This window comes from Astatotilapia calliptera, chromosome 20 (assembly GCF_900246225.1).
Source record: "Astatotilapia calliptera chromosome 20, fAstCal1.2, whole genome shotgun sequence".
In the NCBI taxonomy this organism is placed as follows: domain Eukaryota; kingdom Metazoa; phylum Chordata; class Actinopteri; order Cichliformes; family Cichlidae; genus Astatotilapia; species Astatotilapia calliptera.
The window spans coordinates 13,841,291-13,867,344 of NC_039321.1; the positions used below are offsets into that span (position 1 = coordinate 13,841,291).

The 26,054-nt window shown below is 44.0% G+C and overlaps 1 protein-coding gene across 2 annotated transcripts in view; it reads left to right on the forward strand.

Annotated features, from left to right (window-relative positions):
- Window positions 1-26,054, forward strand: part of LOC113013133 (voltage-gated potassium channel subunit beta-2-like) — a 250,829-nt gene that overhangs the window by 166,983 nt on the left and 57,792 nt on the right. For both annotated transcript variants that reach the window (XM_026153785.1, XM_026153786.1), the window contains one exon: window positions 4,784-4,904. In XM_026153785.1, coding sequence (XP_026009570.1) covers window positions 4,784-4,904 — 121 coding nt within the window. The remainder of the gene's footprint in view (window positions 1-4,783; window positions 4,905-26,054) is intronic.

Below are 26,054 nucleotides of genomic sequence, written 5' to 3' on the forward strand. Positions count from 1 at the left end.
TTAACCTCCAGGAGGCCAGAATCAGCTGGGGACTGAGACCTAGCCTCTGGGGAGACCCTGGAGTGAATAACTGCACCTAAAGCAGCTAAGTTACGAGAAACACCCTGGTTGGGAATGAGATTATCTCCCTGAATAGAGATGATGGATTGTTAAGTGGCTGACAGAACCAAAGACTGAGCTACAGGTAGCGGGGACACTGGAGACTGAGCTACAGGTAGCGGGGACACTGGAGACTGAGCTACAGGTAGTGGGGACACTGGAGACTGAGCTACAGGTAGCGGGACACTGGAGACTGAGATAGTGGCAGCTGGGCAGGTGACTCGGGCAATGCTGACTTTTTAGTCTCTAGGGGTCCACAGGCAACTGAGGGAGGAAACTCAGCCTCTGGGGAGGCCCTGGAGAACATTTCAATTACTGCAACATTACCACTTAATGTCTTTGAATGAGTGTCAGTAGTCCAAGAAATGAAACATTCGGGTGCACACTGAACAGTCTCTTGAGGTGGCAGCTTGGAAAACAAAACAGTCTTAGTATCATCAGAGCTGGGGTTAATTGTCTCTGGGTTGAAAGCCACAGCTTTAGCACACTCTGGGATAGCTGATACGGGGTTAACAGACTCAGAGAGAGTTAATCCAGGCTCAGAAGAAGCAGAAGAAACACAGCCCTTTGTTTTCTCAGAAGTCTTAAAAATACCAACCTGGGAGAGGTCACATACTATGAAGGTAGATAAGCTACGCATATTAGCTCTCATCAACACACCCCGAACAACCCCAGAAGAAAAAGTCCCAAAGGTCAAACCAGTAATATTGTCCTCTTTAATCACCACAGTCGGCCGCTCTGATATCCCGAGGTCCGACTGTGGTCAGGGGCGTTGACGGCGTAAGCACCGTTTCCCTTTCAAAGGCTGGGCCGATGGGCCGGGCAGCGAAGCATTAGTTGCTGGGTGGGTGGTAGCAGCCGGGGGTGAAGGTGAAGCTTGATCAGAAGAAATTCGGTGCGAGCAGGTGAAGTGAGCCAGGGGAGACCAGAAACCAATCGCTGTAGCCGGTTAGCCACAGCTTAGCGAAATTCTTTCCCCTCATGCTCCAATAACAAATTAATTAATTTGTCCACAGAGCTAAACACCATATAACGCAGACAAACCAGCAACTAACAGAGGCAGACGCAAGGCTTAAATACACAGAAGGATACCAAGGGAATGAAACATAGAAGGAGGGCACAGTTGGGAGTAATTAGACATGACGGGACAGGGGAAACAAAAACTAAACACACTAACATCAGCCACGGACCTTCAAAGTAAAACAGGAACTCACACATGCAAAGACACAGACTTAGAAACACTGACTTTACACAGAGGAATACACATGCAGAAATGACTAAACACTAAACTGAAGAAGAACAGAACCAAAAACCAAAGAGCAAGAAAACCAGAACCAAAATACATCACAATAATAGAAAGCACAAAACGCTGGGTCAACAGACCCAGGATCATGATTATTCTGTTCTATTCTGTTCTATTCTATTCTATTCTTTGTGAATTTACACAGCTGAATTCAGCAAGATGTAAGCAGATGTTTCGTATCTATTTTCATTCTTTACACTGACAGTATAGTGTTAACACTATCTTTATACCGGACAGTATACAATTGGTATAAAGGTGGAATTCAGTCTAATCTAAGCATCATCAGTTATAATTCAAAGTATTAATTCATCTCTGTGTGGCTGGGTGTGGTTTGTGGCTCAGCTGCAGAGGATGGATGGAACAGTGGGTTCTGGGTGTGTTGGAAGGCTAACTCACACACTTGATATCGATCATACAATCATGTCCCCCCCTTTTGAGGATGTTGCTGGGACCGGAGAGGAGATCTGTGCATGGTGTGAACCCAGATGAGGACATCTGGAAAGCTTTTGCAGGGAATGCAAATAAAACAAACTGTGTGGGTCCCAACCCAAGCCGCCAGTAATATGGACCTGTGACAGATCCAGCCAGCTGAGGTCCTGGCCCATATGGTGGGTGAGCTGGCGGCCATGCAACAGGAGCAGGCAGTGGTGTTTTACCGCCAGTTGTAACAGTGGCAGGATCAGTCTGAACCCTGGATAAAGGTGTTAGAGAGTCTGATTGCTTGGGCTGGTTCCCTGCTGACACTGCCACCAGGAGGTCTTTCAGGTCATGGCAGAGCCATGCCATTGGAGGAGGAGTGGGCACTGAGGTTGCTCCCACTGAGGTCCAACGAAGCCCAGGCAGCGCCTCTCAGCTTGCCCTTGCCCTAGGTCTCACGGCAAAAGATTATCATTAGCGTTTCCGGGAGGGCTGGATGGAGCCAGAGGACTGGCTTTTCACCTGGCATAGGCAAACAACCGGCAGCAGTCGCAATTGGCCACGAACCTCCTTCGCTCTGCCGTTGCTCCACAGGTCCCAGGTAGTGGGACTGGTGTTCTGTGTCGCTGGCCCTCCAACACCTTCCCTCTTAATGATACACTGTATGTCTCTCTAAGGTGCTGAGGGGGTATACACCAGGCTATGGTGGATGCAGATCCTGGTCCAGCAAACCCTTGTTTGGCCCAGGGCATTGTTGGAAGAAAAATTAAGTTGTGCATGGGGATGTACACATATATCCCATAGTTCTGCTGCAAATAAAATACAAGGGCAAAATGCATAGTGTAAAGGCTATAGTTAGTACATGCCTGACTAACTATAACTATATGTTATATCTGGGGACAGTTTCGCCTAGGTTTAATAATTGCATGTTTACGACCTTTAGCAGCATGTAGTGTGTGCGCTGCACTGACTGTTGAGGTGACTTTGGAACTTTATTTTTTACAATAATTATAGATGTTTTAAGGCTGTAAAACCCCTCACTACACACTTTATACACTTTTCTCAGACAGGCATCAATAGTGAGGAACCACTGTAAGCTAAATTCGAATTTGAATTGCTCAGATTGAATCTCAATTGCTCAACTCAAATAAAATTGAAAAAATAAAATTGAACTCCATCCATCCATCCATTCGCTTCCGCTTATCCTTTTCAGGGTCGCGGGGGGCGCTGGAGCCTATCCCAGCTGTCATAGGGCGAAAGGCGGGGTACACCCTGGACAGGTCGCCAGTCTGTCGCAGGGCTAACACACAGGGACAGACAACCATTCACATTCACTCGCACATTCACACCTAGTGACAATTTGGATTAATCAATTAACCTATCCCCACAAGCTGCATGTCTTTGGATGGTGGGAGGAAGCCGGAGTACCCGGAGAGAACCCACGCAAACACGGGGAGAACATGCAAACTCCACACAGAAAGACCCCGGCCTGATGGTGTAATTGAACTCAGGACCTTCTTGCTGTGCGGCAACAGTGCTAACCACCGTGCCACCGTGCTGCCTTATAATATATAAAATTGAACTCAAATTCTAAAATTGAATTTGAATTAGCCTAATTTGAAATCCAATGTACTGGTTTGAAAATGATGAAGAAAATAAATAAATGAATGAAGAAATTTATTTAAAATTGTATTCCAGTACATTCCGGTACATGTATTCCGTTACTCCCCAACACTGCATGCATCTATAGTAACATTAAATGACCAGTGGGTTGCACAGTATGGAGTGACACAGCAGTATCCAGTGTAGTGGTTTATGTGCAAACATACCATTAACACTGACACAAATACAAGAAAACAGCCTTTGAGTAGCTGTCCACTATAGTGACTACTATGCATGAAAGGGTTAAAACACTCAAACTTCAATGAAAGAGGTGATCAACACTTTTATATGCTCAAGTGCATAGTGTGGAGGACCTCATAAGGCCTTAGGGCAATCAGATGTAAAATACAACATTTATGTGTGTTTTAAATTGTAAGTCCATCACATTTGACTCCTTCTGGGGGGGGGGGGGGCCCTTGGACCTTGGGCCTCTGGGCCTGGGGCTCGGTCCACTTTGGCATGGCTAGCTGCTGGCAGAGCCCACAGGCATGTCACTGCAGCTCCCTGTGGCTTCTGCATGGTGACTGCTGGCTGACCCCACACCTAAGGCTCCTTTCAGCTCTTTCCCTGAGGGTGGCACCGTTGCCCTTCTGATGGTCCTTCTTGGGCTTTTATGCTCTGGGAACCTCTGGATGTCTGGGCCTGGATCTCCTCCATGCCTGTTTCATGCGCCGGGGACATGGCTATGGCTTCCCACAGCAGATCATTACATGGAGAAACCTTTTGAATACAAGTGTTCACACAGGTGTCCTGTGGTCCTTACAGACACAAACTATATCTTCCTTGGCTGCTACCTCAAAGCACATTGTGTGCTTGTGTGGTCTTGCATGCTGCACAATACATTCAATATTTAGTATTTACTGTTGCTTACAATTATCTACGTACTTGCAATGTTGTTGTGTTTATTGTATTGCTCTTTTTTTGCTTTTTTTTTCTCTTTTTTCGTTTTTGCTTTTCTCTCAACAGGTGATCAGGGGATTTTTACCTTTTTTTTTTTAAATGTTTTCTCTCACTGTCTCTTTCTTTCTTTCTTTCTTTCTTTCTTTCTTTCTTTCTTTCTTTCTTTCTTTCTTTCTTTCTTTCTTTCTTTCTTGTCCCCCAGTCATATGTGTCCCATCTGCAAAAATTTAAAAATTAATTAATTAATTAATTTAAAAAATCGAGAAACAAGGTTGTGCCTACATTACATGCTTCCACTTAAATGGATTGGATTACTCAGTACTTACTGAAACAGGGTCAGTTTCTTGGTGAAAATCATGGACCAATAAAAATGTTTGGTGCTTTTTCCTCTATTATTTGTAGGAGGCATACTCCGTGGCACGACAGTTCAACATGATCCCTCCAATTTGTGAACAGGCAGAGTACCACATGTTCCAAAGAGAAAAGGTTGAAGTGCACCTTCCTGAACTCTTCCACAAGATAGGTAAGCAAGCCACCACTGATGTGTACAGCATCATGTCCCGAAAATTATGACTGTTCATTCTTAACTCTAGAACACTTAATGGAGTTTGTAATCCTATCAATATTACTTGCACATGGAGAAAAATTACCTGACCTTGGTGTTCTAAATTTAATTAGTATGTTAATGCATTTTCTAAGATATTCAATCAGCAACGCTAATATCTGATCCTTGTTTATCCAAATGTTCTCTATTACATCAAAACTATCTCCACTTGTGTTGAGCACGTGTGGAGGAATGTACCTATGTGAAGTGTCGGGAAGGTTACTTTTAAAATATATTCTATTACAGATTACAGAATACATGCCTCTAAATGTATTGTGTAGTGTATTCCGTAACTTTACTCAATGAGAATAATGTATTCTGAATACTTTGGATTACTTAATATATTATCAAGCTTTTTACAACTACATGGATCTACTATTGCTATGTGATTTATTACTATTACTGAGGGTTACTCACAATACCAATACCAACTAGATCTTTAAATCTTAATATCAAATGAGTAACAGTAGGGTGGACATTAGGTAAGGCTGCGATTTTTTGCAGTGATCTTGTATAGAAAATTATTCAGCACATACACTCAACAAAAATATAAACGCAACACCTTTGTTACTGCTCCCATTCCCCATGGGATGGACGTAGAGACCTAAAATTCATTCCAGATACACAATATAACCATCCCTCCCAAACAGTGGTCACAAATCAGTCCAAATGTGTGGTAGTGGGCACATCTGCTATATTGAGATAATCCATCCCACCTCACAGGTGTGCCACATCAGGATGCTGATCTGACATCATGAGTAGTGCACAGGTGTACCTCAGACTGCCCACAACAAAAGGCCACCCTGGAATGTGCAGTTTTTTGTGCTATTGGGGGTCTGGGGACCCAGAACCGGTCAGTATCGGTAACGGTATGACCACCATTTGCCTCATGCAGTGCAACACATCGTCGCATGGAGTCTATCAGATTGTCAATTGTAGCCTGTGGAATGTTGGTCCACTCCACTTCAATGGCTGTGCGAGGTTGTTGGATATTCGTGGGAACTGGTACACGCTGTCGTATACGCCGGTCAAGCACATCCCGAACATGCTCAATGAGTGACATGTCCGGTGAGTATGCTGGCCATGCAAGAACTGGGACATTCTCAGCTGCCATCTGCCCTGAACAATGTGAACCATGATTCATCCGTGAAGCGCACACCTCTCCAACGTGCCAGACGCCATCGAATGTGAGCATTTGCCCACACAAGTCTGTTACGGCGACGAGCTGGAGTCAGGTCAAGACCCCGATGAGGACGATGGGCATGCAGTTGAGCGTCCCTGAGACGGTTTCTGACAGTTTGTGCAGAAATTGTTTGGTTGTGCAAACCAATTGTTCCAGCAGCTGTCTGGGTGGCTGGTCTCAGACGATCTTGGAGGTGAACCTGCTGGATGTGGAGGTCCTGGGCTGGTGTGGTTACACGAGGTCTGCGGTTGTGAGGCCGGTTGGATGTGCTGCCATATTCTCTGAAACGCCTGTGGAGACGGCTTATGGTTGAGAAATGAACATTCAATGCACGGGCGACAGATCTGGTTGACATTCCTGTTGTCAGCATGCCAATTGCATGCTCCCTCATTGCTTGTGGCATCTGTGGCATTTTGCTGTGAGACAAAACTGCACATTCCAGGGTGGCCTTTTGTTGTGGGCAGTCTGAGGTACACCTGTGCACTACTCATGATGTCAGATCAGCATCCTGATGTGGCACATCTGTGAGGTGGGATGGATTATCTCAATATAGCAGATGTGCCCACTACCACACATTTGGACTGATTTGTGACCACTGTTTGGGAGGGATGGTTATATTGTGTATCTGGAATGAATTTTAGGTCTCTACGTCCATCCCATGGGGAATGGGAGCAGTAACAAAGGTGTTGCGTTTATATTTTTGTTGAGTGTATATAAAACAGGTCTGTTGCTCCGAACCGTAGTAAAGGGACCTCTGGCTAATATGTTTGATTCCGTGTCGACCTTGTAGCCGAAAGATTACAAAAGCTCATTACAAAACAAAGACAGCTTCTTCGTTAGCACTTGTCTGGGACAACTTTGCTAGCGAGAGACAGAGAGAGGCATTGAAAGGTTGCTTATTGTTTCGGAGGAAAACACGAACACAGTGTACAGTCAAGTCTTTTTGGCTGCAGTGGTTGTTATTATATTTACATGCTTCCATCTCCCGTCTCTGCTCAGTGATAACTCGTACTTTTCAACTCTCCTATTTTTGAACATAACGGGTATAGGGCAATGCTTGGAACACTCTGCTCATATCACTTTCATATTAAATAACTTTTTGAATAATAATTTTAAACAATATTTCTTCATGTGGGCCACAAGTAGGGGTGACATGGACCGCGAAATTGACACACAGGCATTAGAGCCTCTTAATGCGTGTTTTGTTTGGGATTCCACCAGTGTGGAATTACCAAAAACAGAGAGAGCAAAGCCTAACATATGAAACAGGAAAAGACCGCCATGTAATCCATTTATTTCAACAAAGTTGATAGGTTTGTAGCTTGAACCTATTCGCTGGAACGTTGAGGACAATATAATTACACAGCAAAGCAAGACACGAGTAGGCAAAGTTCTTCATGTTACTCATGCATGAGGGAGACCACTCCTTTTATTGTGGTTACATGAATATGCATAGGGTCATTAACATATGACGTCTACATACACACAAAGAGTACTTTGCCTGTGTGTGTGTGTGTGTGTGTGTGTGTGTGTGTGTGTGTGTGTGTGTGTGTGTGTGTGTGTGTGTGTGTGTGTGTGTGTGTGGTGAGGTCAAGATGTGACCCTGTGAAGAGTCTAGCGGGTCCATCTGAACAAAAGGCTCTTATACTTAAACAGATATACGTGTGTTTGCTAAACCATATATCAGAAAGAGAAGATACGATCTCTCCTAGGAGGTGTGTGATCTATGCCAGAACACTCTAGAGAGGAGTGAACGCACTCCCCTCTTCATGCTACACAGAGTTGTTACAGACCTCCTAGGATGAGACATTCTTTCAATCTACAAATGATTATACACCTCTAAGCATATATGGTTAAATATTTCTAAGCATAAATGACAATCAACAAGACAAAACCTAACATTCCCCCCTTTTTGACCTTTATGCTTGAAAAGCTCCCAGTTATGATCACCTCATGTCTGACAGTGTCAATGCAAACATTTTTATATTCAGCATATGTCAAATCACCCTAAATTACCGAAAAAGTACACAGTTTAATAAATGTATTAGCAGTTATCCCATTCCTCATTGATCTCATCCAATGGCAAACTACATCCTACGAGCAAACAAAGAAATTGTTAATTTAATAGTTAAAATAAAAAAGTAACATTTTCAAAAACATCTCAGCTTGGTGGTGCTTCCTCCGGGTGTGCAAATCACATGTCTCTCTGCAGAGTGGTTTGAGTTCTGCAGGGCGTCATGAATGTCTCTTCCAGTTGTTTCCATCAGTGTCCATAGGACCAGAGTCCAAATGTATGTAGAATAGACATTCAAACATACCAGTTGGTTTTGTTGTTTGTCAACATGGGTCTCAGCTATTTCCAATGCTGCAGACCTCATAGGAAACTGCTGTTATCACCACCATAGCTTCTGGTTCCTGTGCTTTTCACAGAATCATGATGTCATCCTTAGACTCCCTCTGCGTCGTCGATGGAGCTTGGCACGCTCCCCTCATCCCTCGAGTTTTCATGTCCCAACGCTGCTGAAGATTTAAGGCAGAGCACGTCGTACACCTTAATTGTCTTCCTCAGCGTCAATATTGAATCTTTCATTTTATTTAAATCTTGCTGTGGGAAGTCTCCTCTTGATCTCCTGGAAGCTCAGTAGCACAGCTCTCTGTGTGATGTCTGCTGTGCTGAAGATGATCTCTGATCCTCCTGAAGTCTCTCTCCTGGCCTCAGCTCCCATCTTGTGGACGATCCTCTCAGGCACTCCTTCTCGTCACGCATAGTCCTGATTTTGGGCCTGCTGGACCTGTCTCAAAACACTCAGCTTCTCTGCCTTCCTCCTGGTTCAGCTGATTCAGCCGTCACGCCTCGCACTTGGTTGCCCTAGAGTTGATCAGAGGCTGGAGGTTGAAGTGCGAGCTTACCCTACAGGGGCTCAATCAGCACTCCCCCCTCACCACTGAAACAACCAAGTGTGAGATTTCTCTATTGTGCTGTCTTGAGGGTGCTGGGGTTTCCTGGGACCTCGACCTCTTTGCAATGGCTCTGATAAATCCAGGAGGGTCTCTCCGCTATTTTACAGGCAGTTGAAATGGTCAGAAGCACTTGAATTGGCCTCTGGAACTCCCCCTTGGTACAGCCCTCATTCCAACGCAGTTTCATGGTCCTTGCTGTGGCTCCAAGGTCAGATTTCATGATGGGCCCCAACCAGCTTGACCTTTGACCTCAGCCACTGCCTGGGCTGTCAGCTATGCACTTCTCACTGGGCCTCTGAAGATTTCTCAGGAGATTACTGCTGCACCTGTATTTCCTTGCTAGGAAGACAAACTATTTGGAGAGCATGTCAACAATCATCAAACCACATTCTTTAGTTCAGTGAACTTCACTTATAGGCCATCAAAGCCTCATCTGAACATGGATGCACCACTTGCATAGGTTTAATACCCGTAAATAAACGGCTAATCACACAAATCACTGCAACAATAATAAAAAACATTGTTTAATGTTAATTCTGGACCCCACCTCTTGATTCATGGACACTCCCACGAGTCAACTCATCAAACCTGGATCCCTATCTTAAAGAAAAAAGGTTAGCTAGATCATATCCCAGGCAACATCAGGGCATCTCCTCCCCAGGAGCAGCACCACCCTGGACCTATAATCCTGCAATGAAAATCTTAGTGTGTTTTGCATATTAAGTCTGCTTAACACCTGGCTCTCCCAGGAGCCTGCATACACACCATCATGGCCTGGAAAGCAAGATTTGGAAGTAAAATCAAACTTCACACTTATAAAAAATTGTATCATAAGAACAATAAGCATTCAGCACGGGCAAGACAAGTGTCATGTGCAGGTTTTCTCAAATCATTAAATCACTATTATTACCATAATTCGCCTCAAACATGGATCATCCCATGTGCTCAGTTAACATTAATGTAATCAGTGACTTCTCTTAAGCAAAGTCACTCAACTCAACAATCACTATGAGCTCAATAGCCCATCTTCAACTATACCATAAACACTGCATCCCTTATTCGGTTTTCTCATGTCACTTGTCCACTTCAGCTGAATCCTCCACATGCACTTTTAGAAAAACAAACATTAGCAACACACATGGATTATCCTGGTGGGCAGGCGTCGGCCATCCACATTCCAGAGGTGCCATAAAAACACCATAAAGTTAGCCATCCCTAGCCGTGGAAAGAATGTCATTCACATATAAACCCAGAAATCCTGTAGTAGGAAAAACATCAACTAATCCTCTTATAAATCACATGATCAAACACATGATTAACCATCTGCTGTAAAAAGAAATGTAAATGTTAGCGCTGCGCAGGTGTATACACTTTCTCACAGTAATCTCTGTGAGCAACACAAGGTAGTGAATGACACACACACATAGTAAATTCACAGACAGAGAAAATGGCATTTAAAAGGTTAAATCGTCATGCAACCTCAAATGTTGCTGTCATCTTTCTGCTCCTGTAACAAAAAACACATAAATTCATCCACCCTTTTGTCCTGTCTAGGTGGAGGTTAACCTTGAGTCGTGGTCAAGTCCTGTCAGCTTTTACCAGTCAGTCAGTTTGTTTTTTATTTCCATTCATTCATTCATTCTTTCTTTGCTGATAGTGCAGCTTGTCGTCGCATTTAGTTTCCACTTCCAGCAAAATGACGTCATTTCAAAAGAAAAAGAAGAACTTTTAGATCGGATTACATCGCTGAATCCTTTTTGGACAGGAACTTGTCCCAATAAGTGGCTTTCTCCAGAGCCCATTTTAATGTGGAAAAACCCACCCGCAACGTCCCTCTTGACAGGTCATAAAGCACTTTCAATTCCCGACGTGCAGATCTTCTTAAAGAAAAGAAATAGACAAACAAAATCAGTGCCTGTTCAAAAATGAAAAATGAAAAATAACAGAGATTATCAAACCAAACTTTCAGTGCACTGTGAAAGTATCAAAATAAAAAGGCCTTGTTAAGTCATGACACAAACTCCTCATCAACTTCACAACAGGAGAAGAATCATCAGCTAAATTCACTCCAAACCAACCATCAGCTGCACAACACACAACATAACCCTAATGTCATATTAGCTATGAGTTTAATCACCAGGTATGTGCTCTTCACTCATTTAGGCCACAGATCTATTCACTTTTCCTTTTCCCTTCATCATAAAACATGTGACATGGTGTCATGCACTTCACAAAAAAAAAGTTTGTTCTGACGTATTCAGAGTTGTGTATCTAAATACAGGATTCACTCGCACATCAAAACAGGAAACTCAGTGTTTTAGAGTCTCCACTCAACACACAACAAACTCCAACACATCCCATTCATTCGTGCTAGAATTCAGTCACCTTTCATTAATCTAAAACCGATCAACTAATTTGCATATCAGCTATTAACCCACTAAGTTGACAGGACAACAGAAATGCATGTTCAAAATAGTATCACAAAAGACAATTTCCCTCATACAGTAAATTACTTGTGCTGCATCAATCAAGCAGGAAGCTTCTCCCAATTTACTATATTAACAACTAAATTTATTGTCAGATCACTGGTTGCTCAAACCAGAATCTTTTTTCCCACACGTTTAAATTGTTGTCCTGCAACCTAGAGAGTCAATTTTTTGCATTGGATAAATTCAGTATTTAATAACAAGTGTCTGCTAAATTGACACTATTTTAACACTGATGAAAGATAACAAGCTAATTTTCATTGCATGTGTGTTTGTGTTATTAGGCAGGTCTAATGCATGTCTGTGGAGCTGCATCTCCAGCAGGGCATGTTCTTAAAGCTGCCTTTCCTACACATTTCTCTACTATTATTTGATCATTTCTTAACTAATGTGCTATGAGTCCACTGGTTTTTGCATCACACGAGGTGACTTGGACAAGATGATAAACAGACTCACACGCTTAAGATGTTGTCTAATCTTCATGAGTTATTTTGTGTTTGGAATTGTTAGTAGGGTTAATGCATGTTCTGCTTGTTTGTGTGATTTTGTATGTTTCTATTTTCGCAGTGTTTCAGACTCCTTCACAATTTTCCAACTTAACCAGTCAGTTTTGTTTTTCCCAGGTTTGCTAACCCAAATTTTGATTTCCCACATTTAATAACAAAATTTGTGTTCTCACCACTCTCACTCTATTGTCCTCTCCCACTTCAATAGTCCAATAGCCGGCAGTTCTCCTTCAGCTTTGTCCTGTGTTCCACTGTCTCTTCTTGCCATTTTACTCCACAGGTGGCAAATGTCAAACTCCAACTGTTCAGTTCTCCTCAAACGTTTTCTTCACATGCACAGTGAAGTTTCAGCTTGTTGTAAACACAGTGCCATTCATCCGATCAGTCAGGATGATGGGTTTGCTCTTCTTCTCTGATGCTGTTTGTCCACATTGCTGCTGCTTTGCTGGGACTCTGCTCAGGACTTGCTGTTGTCTCTTTATCATGTTATTGCTTTGGAGCTGCATTCCTTGTCTTCAGGGAGGAGTGAGAGCTTGCTTGCTTGAGAGGTTGAGAGACACATGGCGCTGTAAATAAGTCAGCCAGAAACTTGGCCTGCATGTTTCCAATGATGTTAAACTATAACTTTCTTCCGACTGCTGCATGTGGAAAATTGATTCAGGTCTGCTTTTCACCTGAAAGTGACAAACTAAGACATTTTTATTATTATCATCACTGCTTAATCAACACACATCTCTCTCTCTCTGTGTGTGTGTTTTTGTGAACAATCCTTTCTTAAAAGCAGAAAATGAAATTGTAGTTGTTTTTTAGCTGATCAACACAAAACCTTCTCCCTATGATTATTTTTCATCTACAATATAAATTCTTTCTCTTTTTCACTCTCTTTTTTTTCTTTACTATAGCTGGTGACCTGCAGAATCACCGCTCTTCTCAATCAGAGGCAATTACTTTTACACAGCGCACAGAAACACTGTGATGTCAGACACATTCACACTCACTTTTTCATCTGCATAAATAAATCACATGGCTGATGATACCATGATGATCCATAAATATGATCACCAGTTTATTTAATCATTTTTAACCCAACAAAACAAATAAACAAAAACATGATGCTGATGCTACACACACACACGAGTCAAGGTGCAGGAAAACTGCTCATGGAAACGCTGCACACTCCAGTTATCACAGTTATCAGAGCTCTGTTTCCCTCTCTTTGAGTAGTTCTCAGACAGCTCTTGATCTGATAATGTGTAGCTTGCTCATCAGCTCAGAAGAAAAAAACCGCAATGCAACATCACACAGTAGTTGCATTCCCTGCCCACAGTGGCAAAGTCTTACACTTTCATATTCAATACAGCTTCTCCATCATGTACTTTTAGATGTTTCATACAGGGTTCAGCATATTAGTTGTTTTCACAGGTGTGCTCTATATCTCAACAATGGCTCATAATAAGACAACAGTCTTTCACACAGGTCAAGTGCCTCTATGCACTTCATTAGTTTAAATATTTGCCTATATCACTTCACCTCATATGTCATTGTACTGAATTTGAGCAACCACAAGCTTAATGTAGATTACTTTTAACAACTATCCACCTCAATTAAATCTATGGTCTGGCACACAGGCTGTTGTCGATCAGGGCAAGCTAAAGAATAAACATTTTGTGTCAGCAAGGGGGTGGGGAAAAGCCATTCACCACAGCACATCTCAAGTGCTGCTGATGTGGCAGGCCTTCTCCACACGCTCTCCAAGGCTGGTGTGTTTTCTGAAAACTTCTAACATTTGAATCTCTTCCATTTATAAGCCTGCGATTAACCGCACGGCTCAGGTCCACGTGAAACCCGCGTGAACGCGCTCGCGTGAACCCGCGCAGCTGTTGAGCCGCCGCTCTCTCACATTTTTATTTAAATACTTTGTGCTGCCAGGAGCAAAGTCCTGCACAAACGTCTGTCTCCCTCCGACTCACCCTTGGTTGCTTAGAAACCCATGATAACAAACAACAGTCGGTGTCACAGACCACGTGTTCTGCTCCGCACACACTCACACAACAACAACAACAACAACGATGACAACAACGACAACAACACAAAATAGGCCTATTGTCCAGCACATTCTGGACCCCGCGGAACTTCTCAACTCCCCACAAAGCGGCGGAGAACCACCTCTCGCTCCACCTCTCGCTCCACAAAGCAGCGAGGAACCTCTCACTCCCCACAAAGTAGCGAGGAACCTCTCAACGCCCCCCAAAGTGGCGGAGAACTCACCTCTCGCTGCACAAAGTAGCGAGGAACCTCTCAACGCCTCACACAGTGGCGGAGAACTCACCTCTCGCTGCACAAAGTAGCGAGGAACCTCTCAACGCCTCACACAGTGGCGGAGAACTCACCTCTCGCTGCACAAAGTAGCGAGGAACTCACTTATTGCTCCACAAAGTAGCGAACTTCTCAACGCCTCACACAGTGGCGGAGACTGCACAACCACACGGTTATAGAGTCGGGCTCTTTAAACTTACTTGGTGTTGCTTAGCGTGTAATATCAGCCTCGGATCCCGCCGATCGTCATTCATCGAGGAGAAAAGACAGACAGTTAATCCACAGGAACTTCCTGGCTGACGTTAGTCTTTCAGCGTGTCCCTCCTCCCCTCGGTGAATGCCGATTCCAGGGCTCCAGCTCTCGAAGGACCAATTAATGATAGGTTTGTAGCTTGAACCTATTCGCTGGAACGTTGAGGACAATATAATTACACAGCAAAGCAAGACACGAGTAGGCAAAGTTCTTCATGTTAGTCATGCATGAGGGAGACCTGCCTGGAGCCAAGTGTCGTTCCACCACTTGACCTCCGTCAGACTCTCAGCCAGGTCCCCCATAGCACTCCTTTTATTGTGGTTACATGAATATGCATAGGGTCATTAACATATGACGTCTACATACACACAAAGAGTACTTTGCCTGTGTGTGTGTGTGTGTGTGTGTGTGTGTGTGTGTGTGTGTGTGTGTGTGTGTGTGTGTGTGTGTGTGTATGTGGTGAGGTCAAGATGTGACCCTGTGAAGAGTCTAGCGGGTCCATCTGAACAAAAGGCTCTTATACTTAAACAGATATACGTGTGTTTGCTAAACCATATATCAGAAAGAGAAGATACGATCTCTCCTAGGAGGTGTGTGATCTATGCCAGAACACTCTAGAGAGGAGTGAACGCACTCCCCTCTTCATGCTACACAGAGTTGTTACAGACCTCCTAGGATGAGACATTCTTTCAATCTACAAATGATTATACACCTCTAAGCATATATGGTTAAATATTTCTAAGCATAAATGACAATCAACAATACAAAACCTAACAAAGTAACTGTAGAGGCTAAGCCTACGCTTGAAGCCACTGAGGTGGTCGCTAACAGGGGTGACGCGATGTCATTGGTATGCATGAATTAAGTAAACAGTCCAATAAATCCAGCAGTATGTATCTTGTCCTTTTTGGTCTTTATTCCATATCAACTGAACATAACACCGCAACGGTCACAAACTGTTTGCCTTCTTACAATTAATGACACTCCTTTTTTTTTTTTTTTTTTTTTTGCCTGTCCCGTTTGGCTCTTTTGCCATCAGAATTGTTGTCTAAAGGCAAAGAAAGATGCCCAACGGATTTACTTTACCAAATTGACCATCCCAGCCTTGCCATAATGGTCCATTTGATTCACCTTTTATTGTTTATTTTATTTTCACTTGCTGAATACGGGACAGACTTGACTGGGGGAAAGAAGGGGAGAAAGAAAGAGGGAAAGAGAAACAGCTGAGAAGAAGGACGGGGGAGAAGGGCAAAAAACAAAAACCAACAGAATGGGCAGGGGAAAAAAAGAAACAGAAAATGCATATGTCGATCACCTGGATCACCTGTTGAAAAAGAAAAAAGAAAACAAGCAGAAGAGAACAAGAGTAATAGAATAAACAACATCACAACGATATATGGGAATATGACAGTAAATACTAAATATTAAACATTATTGTGCAGCACATAAGATCAACAGAACACAGTGTGCTTTGAGGTAGAAGCCAAAAAGGGTGTAGTTTGTGGGTGCGATCACCCGTGTGTACACCTGTGAGCATGGACGCGCTTGTTTTTTTAAAAGGCTCCTTCATGTAATGATCTGCTAGAGGGTGTGGGGGGGCCACAGCCCCGTCCTCAAGGGCATGAAGCAGGTATGGAGGAGATCAAAACTCCAGACATCCAGAGGCCCCCAGAACACAAGAGACCAAGGTAGACTAACAGAGGGGCAGCCGCGCCACTGTCCCAGAAAGAGCTGAGGAGAGTCCCAGATGAGGGCTCACTCAGCAGCCGCGGAGCAGAAGCCAAGGGGAGTTGCAGTGACGCGCCCGTGAGCTCTGCCGGCAGCCAGCTGTGCCTGAGTGACCGAGCCCCAGGCCGAGAGGCTGGGGCCACCCCACCTCCGAAGTGGCCCGAGCGAGCCCCAGGCTCCAGGCCCCGATAAGCGGCTGCCAAGGAGTGAGCCGGTGTGTACCTGGACGCCCATCCCCAGACACAAAGAACCACCAACGCACCGATGTCTGACGGAGTCCGCCACTGGCAGGGGAAGTGGTGGTGGGGGGAGATAGGCCTCCAAACCTTGGCGGGCCTGAGATGTCCCCAGAGAGGTGGCGTCTGATACCCAATCTGACATATACAGGGAGTGCAGAATTATTAGGCAAGTTGTATTTTTGAGGAATAATTTTATTATTGAACAACAACCATGTTCTCAGTGAACCCAAAAAGCTCATTAATATCAAAGCTGAATGTTTTTGGAAGTAGTTTTTAGTTTGTTTTTAGTGTTAGCTATTTTAAGGGGATATCTGTGTGTGCAGGTGACTATTACTGTGCATAATTATTAGGCAACTTAACAAAAATATACCCATTTGAATTATTTATTTTTTACCAGTGAAACCAATATAACATCTCCACATTCACAAATATACATTTCTGACATTCAAAAACAAAACAAAAACAAATCAGCGACCAATATAGCCACCTTTCTTTGCAAGGACACTCAAAAGCCTGCCATCCATGGATTCTGTCAGTGCTTTGATCTGTTCACCATCAACATTGCGTGCAGCAGCAACCACAGCCTCCCAGACACTGTTCAGAGAGGTGTACTGTTTTCCCTCCTTGTAAATCTCACATTTGATGATGGACCACAGGTTCTCAATGGGGTTCATATCAGGTGAACAAGGTGGCCATGTCATTAGTTTTTCTTCTTTCTTGCCAGGCACGCTGTGGAGTACTTGGACGCGAGTGATGGAGCATTGTCCTGCATGAAAATCATGTTTTTCTTGAAGGATGCAGACTTCTTCCTGTACCACTGCTTGAAGAAGGTGTCTTCCAGAAACTGGCAGTAGGACTGGGAGTTGAGCTTGACTCCATCCTCAACCCGAAAAGGCCCCACAAGCTCATCTTTGATGATACCAGCCCAAACCAGTACTCCACCTCCACCTTGCTGGCGTCTGAGTCGGACTGGAGCTCTCTGCCCTTTACCAATCCAGCCACAGGCCCATCCATCTGGCCCATCAAGACTCACTCTCATTTCATCAGTCCATAAAACCTTAGAAAAATCAGTCTTGAGATATTTCTTGGCTCAGTCTTGACGTTTCAGCTTGTGTGTCTTGTTCAGTGGTGGTCTGCTGCATCCCTCTGCAAGATATCTCACTATTTTTGACTTTTCTGAGCCTGTCAAGTCCTTCTTTTGAGCCGCAGAGAATGGGGGTGAGAGAAGACTTCAAACATCCCTCCACCCGCTCATTGTAGTGTTGATGCATGTGTGTTCTAAGGTGCATTTAAAACCCAGGAGGGCATGGAGCTACCTGCCAGAGAGCAGCAGGTATGCGCATAGTCCCTCCTGCTAGCCCTCAATGTCTACGTGTATTTAAAATTGAGAGGTGGGCAACGATGCCAGGGGTGAGGTGTACACCCTGATGGTAATTTGGATTCCGTGTATCGTGCCCACCCCCAAGATCCTATATGTATGTGTAATGAGAGTGTGAGTAATGTGAATGTCTAAGTTATGGGATAAAATTGAGGCAGAGGCAGCCAGAAGGGGACAGAGGGGGGAGTAGCCTCCTCTGCACCCTGGTGACATACCCCTACTCCAAGGCCCTGCATGTGTGGGTGGTTGTGGTGGAGCGGGAAGAGGGAAGAGGGAGGCAGCTGGAGATGGGGAGGGAAGGAAGGGAGGGGCAAGTGACCCCTCCCTGGGGCCAGCTCCCCCGATGACCCCAGTAGGCACTCCCCACACTCCGCGACCCGCCAGGGAAAGGGGGCCCAGGCCAATCCAGACCGGGGCCCAGTGCAGCAGCGCCTCCCGGCCCCACAGAGCCCGGGACAGTCCACCCAACCCCACCACAGAGAAAACTGCACCCACCCCACCATCCACTCATCTTCCAGACTACATAAGACAATAGACACCCAGGCTGAGATCTTCCTCCACCTCTCCTGTATCTCCCCCTCCTGCAGAGAGAGTTCCTGAAGAGAGGAAAGCTCCTGCATGATGTGACAATCTCCCCCACCAGTTGAAGAGCCCCCCAGGTGGCTCGACGCACCGGCGGCACCCTGCGCCAGGGCTGGGCCCCCATGCACCCACCCGCCCACAACCCCGGCAACACACCAACCAGGACCCAAGCCCCCGAGGCCTGGCCAGGGCCCCAGCCCAGAGACGGAGCACCCCCAGAACCTCACGCCCATCCCGGACCCACCCAGGGGCAGCCAGGCTACCAGGTCAGTAACCCACGTCCGTCAGCACAGACCCTCCCCTAGCCCCGCTGCACGCAGCCACGGGGAAACAGTCACCTGAGAGCCAACAGAGCCCCTAACCGGACATGACCGCTACCCCGGGTTTAGCCCCCCAAGGAAGATGCCTCCAGGGAACCCCCTGACCCCCTAATCCTGTCCCTACCCCCACACCAATCACAACAGTGAAGGCGGGACCAAACTATGACCCCCCACCCCCACTAGGTGATGAAACTGATCAAAGGAGCCCAGAGCAATTGATCTGATGTGGTGGCAGAGGCTGTATCAAGACTAATGTAATCTAATAGATAATTTCTATATTGGTTAGAATTAAGATTATTTTTATTTTTCCAGTTCATGAGGACTGTTTTCCTGGCTATGCATAGGGCAGTGAAAACCATATGGGCTATATTCTTTTCTGAAGTGACATTATCTAACTTGCCCAACAAACACACTAAGGGGGAAGTTGGAATGTTACATTTCAGACACTTTGATAAGTCTTCACATATCTCGCGCCAAAACTTCTGAAATAGTGGACAGAACCAAAGAGCGTGGATATAATTGTCCGGTGAATTGGTTTGGCAGTCTGAGCAGTTGTTGGTAGACGTAAAGCCCATCTTGAACATCCAATGACCTGGGGTCCGTTCTTCGTACCTCGCTAAGTAAGTTAGCTGGATTTGATTGTTGACAATTTCGCGTGATCTTGGATCGTTCGGTTCCCCGAAGCTCATCCGGGACTTGCTGTCATAGCAACAGATCCGTAAGCGTAAACCTGCTCGGGAGCAGGCTTACTTTATGTAAACAAGATTAGATCGCGGCCACTCAGGTATGTCCGCTTCATGTATACGAAATCAACAGCGATATTTTACCACTGTTTTTCCATAAATAAATATTATCAATGTAACTAAAGTTAATGCAGTACTTGATCCTTTTATTGATTCCATACAGATACATACAGGTCATTTCCTAAAAAAAGGGAAATGTACTATTAATCATTCTATTTCATGTATTTGATTATTTCAGATGTACTTCATATTTTAGAGTTGTAATTGTAAATTAATTCGTGTAATCAAGATGAGAGACCACGGCTATAAAAGCGAAGGTGGATTTGGGAAGTCTGTCGCAGCCATGTCCTGTCCGTATACGCGAGCCACCCATTGCGGAAGGTGCAAGATTGATAAGGAGAGTTTTCAGAATTCAGAGTATATTGCGGGATAGACAGGATCCTTTAACTCAGCGCGACAGTGTGCTCATAGAGAGATATCGATTTTCCCGTGAGGGTATTATTTACTTAACCAACTTGTTGACGAGGGGGTGCAGGACCACCACCTGTCTTTTTTTGCTCTGCCCTTTTCTTGGTTGCTGTTATAAACAAACAAACAGATTATTTCAGGGTCTCTTTTCAAGAGACTAAAAGCAATATAAGTGATAAATATTACCATTCTGTAGAATATTCTTATATTTCACTTTTACTTGTTCCCATGTTCTAGTGGGTCCTGTCTTGGCTCTAATGTGAAAGAGGATATAATGTAATATAATATAATATAATATAATATAGTGTAATATAATAAATTTACCCTACCGCCTACTGGTGATGGCCAGAGGGGCCGATGGCGCGATATGGCAGCCTGGCTTCTGTCAGTCTGCCCCACGGCAGCTGTGGCTACAACCGTAGCTTGCCTCCACCAGTGTGTGAATGTGAGAGTGAATGAATAGTGGCATTGTAAAGCGCTTTGGGTGCCTTGAAAAGCGCTATATAAATCCAATCCATTATTATTATTATTATTAAATTACTTACAAGTTTAATTTGTCAGCAACTTTCTGCCAGCCATCTCTCCTTGCTTTTGCAGCCTTTGCAGTGTTCCCTTGCGTTTTAATTAAACTCTGAAACTCCTGAAATCCCTCAATCACGAGTTCTTGCTCTGCTGCCGAAAAATACCGAGCGCGCTCCTTCTACATTTTCGCCAACCAATCAAAGGGTTGCCGATCAATGTTTCTACTATCGATGCGTAGCCCCTGTTAAGCCACCCAGTGATCTCACATTACTTCATCCAGCTATACTAATCGTCAACAACAGGTGTGTTCGGAGAACCGGAATAGCGAGCTCAAAGTTAGCGCGATGATTTGATCTTGGATGTGTCATTTGATCTTGGATGTAGTAAGCGAGGTACGAAGAACGGACCCCTGTATAGTGCACTCTATGTAATATTTTGTATTGAATTAATTGAAGACTGGGATTTCTAATTAGATGAAAGGTTTTTAAGCAAATCTGAGACCAGAAGTTTAGGTCTAAGTTAACTGATAAATCCGCTTCCCATTTTGCAATAGGAAGTGATATTGATTCATCTGTTTTAGAAAGCATTCTGTATATTTTGGATAGTAATTTGGGGGTTTTAAGAGTAAGAAATTGAACCACACTTGGTGGTGTTTGTAGTTCAACTTGACCCGGTTTAAATTTCTTTTTTACTATGGATTTAATTTGTTGGTATTCTAAAAATCTTTTCTTGTTGATCCCATATTGTGTAACTAGTCCGTCAAATGAAATAAATTCTGTTCCTTCTAGTATATGTTCTAAATATTTGATTCCTTTACCACTCCAATCTGAAAAGTTTATCATATTATTGTTTTGTAATATGTCAGGGTTGTTCCAGATAGGTGTATGTTTGCATGGGATTAATGAAGACGCCGTCAATTTTAGCAACTCCCACCATGCTGTCAGAGAAGAGCTGATGTTGATGCTTTTAAAGCATTCATGTCGTTGGATGTTTGAGCTGGAGGATGTCTGGTCATTTGTTCTGACACAAGCTGTTGGGGAATTATATAATATTTTTAACCAGTTTATGAAAGAGGATCCACAACCAAATTTGTGTAAAGTTGCAAATAGAAATTTCCAGTTAACTCTGTCAAATGCTTTTTCTGCGTCTAAAGAGAATATTGTAGTTTCTAGGTTTTTACTGTATGAGTAGTCTATCAAATTAAGTAATCTACGAGTATTTGTTGATGAGTGCCTAACTTTTATGAAACCAGTTTGGTCAGGATGAGTTAAGAGGGGGGTTAAAGGAGCTTGCAAAGAAAACGTCTGGACTTCTTTAAGTTACTTGAAGACGTTTCACCTCTCATCCGAGAAGCTTCTTCAGTTCTAAGGTCAAATGGTGGAGAGTCCCAGATATAAACCTAGTGGGAGTATCCCCCCACAGAGGGACAAAAGGATCCCCTGATGATCCTCTAATCGCATGAGCCAAGGTGTGAAACTGGGTGTGGGTCCCAATCAGCCAGAGTTTCGGGTGAGTTCATTGTGAAACCTGGCCCCACCTTATCATGCGAATTCCTGAGGTCAGATTGTGTCAGGATGTGAGTGGGCGTTAAGGCGTCTGGGAAGGGATCTCAAAACTGGATTATAGATGGCAGAGAGTTGGTGTCGTAAACCCCCGCCTCTGTTCAAAGATGGTCGCTCACAGTGGACATAGATGGCTTCTTTCACTCCTCTTTCAAACCATCTGTCCTCTCTGTCCAAAATGTGAACATTGGCATCCTCGAAAGAGTGTCCTTTATCCTTAAGATGCAGAAACTAGCGGATTATAGGAACCATCTCCGTTTCAACCTAAGATGTAGACAAAGCAGAGTTGTTCCTAAGAGCCTGCGCCTTGGATCCACTGTCAGGGGATACAGAGCAGACTTGATTCTACAGAGAGCACAAAATCACCTTTTAAGTGAAAGGATAAGACAGGTCCATTTCACCATAGATGCCCTCCAGATCAAGATCAGCCAGACCCTGCAGGAACTGGAAATCCTTCTACCCTCTCCAATCTTAGAAGAGGTTTACAAGTTTGTGGCCAAGGCTCAGCGGGCCCAACACTCTAAAGGAAAAGAAAGACAACGCAGGAAATTTCACACCTTGCTTTCAAAAACACACACTCCTCCTCCTGAACCTACACAACCCAGAGAAGAAAACACACCCGAAGTCAGTCAGGAGAAATGGGTTAAGAACTTTTCAGACAGGATTCTCACTGAACCTGAAAAGAGTATTAGCCAAAGGACTCAATTTTGCCATTTCTCCACAACAGTTGCCCATAGTGGACCTCATCACAGCCACAGAATCTGCCATACGGATTAATAAATTATCACAGACATTATCACAGACAGAAGCAGAGCAAATCAGGATGAAAGTCTCAATTAAAGAGTTTTATTAAAGTCTCAATTCATACTAACTAAAAGAGACGGACAAGCCGCTATCACCATTTAAGAAAACAAACAAAACTCAGGCGTTGGTCAATAAAGTAAAACGTAAGCCAAAAAGAAAGAGAGCACCTCACTAGCTGAAAACCACCAAAAACACAGCTCACTAGCTGAAAACCACCAAAAACACAGCTCACTAGCTGCAAACACAACACCCACTCAGCTCACAAGCTGTAACCACACTACTGGCACTCTGGCCCAGAGCTCACCTTTCCCTGGGCTTAAATACTTTTAATTACTGATGTGAGTCAGCTGTGTAACAGGGAAAGGTGGCACCTCAGGCAAAAGAGATGGTGGGACACGCCCACACAGGCACCTTCAGGAGGAGGCCCTGCTAGGGCCGTAACAACTGAGCGTGTTTCCATCTTCTCTTCAGATACATATCCTGAGGGTCAAATAGTCCGGGTGGTAAAGATGGTTTTCCTTTCATCAGGAGGATGTGATTTGGTGTAAGTGGCTCTAGGTCTTTTGGATGGGTCTCTCATTTAAAATTGCTTCAATTTCACATAGAACCATATTTAATCCATTGTCGTTCAACTGTTGTTGCTGAAGAACGGATCTCAGAATCTTTCTGATCATACGAATTATCCGTTCCCAAATTCCACCATGATGTGATGCTCCAGGCGGATTAAAACTCCATCCTATTCCAATGTGTCGCAAAGCATCTGCTATTTGGGTATGTTTCAGCAATTCAAGAGCCTCCCTTAACTCTCTGTCTGCTCCGACAAAGTTGGTTCCATTGTCCGATTGGATGTGAGCGACTTGACCTCTTCGACTCACAAAACGGCGCAAAGCATTAATGCAGGCATCTGTGCTTAGAGAGCTAGCCACTTCCAAGTGCACTGCTCGGCTGGCTAAACAGGTGAAAATGACTCCATAGCGTTTAGCTGTACCTCATCCTCTTTTCACTTCAATAGGTCCGAAGTAATCAACTCCGACATTGGTGAATGGTGGGTTATCTGGAAAAATTCTTTCCTTGGGTAAATCTGCCATCTTTTGCTCCAAGGCTTTTCCATGATATTTTCTGCAAAAATTACATTCTGCGATAACCTTCCTTACAGCTGAGTTGGCCTTTGTGATCCAGTATTTTCTCCTTAGTGTGGATAAGGTGTGGTTACGACCGCTATGACCAAGCTGTTGATGAATGTGCTTTAGGATGAGACTTGCTACATGTTGATCCTTTGCAAGAACAAAGGGATGCTTCATTTCTTCTGGTAAGGAGCCCTTTGTCAGTCGTCCCCCAACTCTTAAGAGGCCTTCATCGTCAAGATAAGGATCTAATCTATAAATTGAGCTGTGCCTGCTCACAGAACCTTTCCCACTTGACAACGTAGCAATCTCCTCTCCAAATCTTTGTTGCTGGCAAAATCTAATAATGGCAAGCTTCAGCTTCCAGAAGATCCTTTGAAGATAGTCTGTACAGTTGCATTTTCTTTACTTTCTCCTTTGTAGTACCCTTAAAAATTGGGTTATCTGAGTAAGGTTGCGGTCTTCTTTTCCTGTCTCTCATTGAACGAAGGATTGCCTTCAGTCTAAGGAAAAAAGCAACAGCAACCTTGAGCCTTCTCCAGTCTGAGAAGTACACCATCAATTGACATGTAGCATCAAGCAAGTCTTTTACTTGTGTAACATTTACCGTGGCCTCACCTTTGACTTCAGGGTCCTCTGGTTCTAAGGAGCATTCCATTAGATTGGTTGGCCAATCACTTTCTGGCTTCTGCAGAAAGCTTGGTCCTTCGATCCAGCGGCTGCTATGAACAACGTTCCCAGCCTTGAGCCCTCTTGTAGCATCATCTGCTGGATTTTCCTTTGAGCTTACATATCTCCATTGTGATTGTTTAGTTCCAGTTGTAATGAATGAGACTCTGTTTGCCACAAAGGTAAGGAATCGTTTATCCTCATTCATTATATATTTGAGTACAGATGTACTATCTGTCCAAAATACAGATTGCTCGAGTTTCATTCTCAACTGAGCCCTTAACATGAGATCCACTCAGACGGCAACTACAGCAGCTGTTAGTTCCAGACGTGGAATAGTGACAGGTTTTAGAGGTGTTACTCTTGCCTTGCCCATCAAGAATGCTACGTGGATGGATTTCCTATTGTCTTGCATGCGCAGATAAGACACAGTTCCATATCCAGATTCACCAGCATCTGAAAAATGGTGTAGCTGTGCATGTGAGAGAGGTCCAAACTCTCTTGGTTGTATACACCTTTTAACCTTGAAATGGGAAAGCATTTGCAAATCACTGAGCCAACTTTTCCACTTTTGCAACATGGTTTGGGGTATTGGTTCATCCCATCTCAGTTTCCTTTTGCAAAGCTCCTGCTGCATTCCTTTGGCAGGCAGCAGGACTGGTGCAAGAAATCCCATGGATCGCAAATAGAACTTAATATTGATAACATTCCACGCCTAGTACAGGATTTTTGAGGAACATCCATTTTGAAGTTGAATGTATCAGTTTCCACACACCACTGCAAGCCCAGAGCTCTTTCTACCGGAACTTTGTCTCTGTCAAGATTTAATTCTTTCAAGTCTTTAGCCCTTTGATCCTCTAAGATACTTTGCAACAGGGTGTGATTGTTATTGACCCACTTGCCCCACAGTCAAATACAATTCTTATAGATCGTTTTCTGGGATGGTAAACTGCATGATGAGGAATGTACCACTTCTTTCCATTTTCGCAAGACAGCTGCTGTGAAGGTATTTGCTCTGCATATCCATTACTTATCATCTCGTCCATAAAATTTTTATATTCTTTATGCAACTGTTCATTGTTGAGAAGTTTTCGTTGTAGACTTTGCAATTTTTGTTTAACTATGGAGAAATTGTTTTGGCATCTTTATGTTATCCTTTTTAAAAGGTAACTTTAAACAGTAGTGTCCATTTTCCATTGTTGCAGATTTTTCCATGATCTTCATG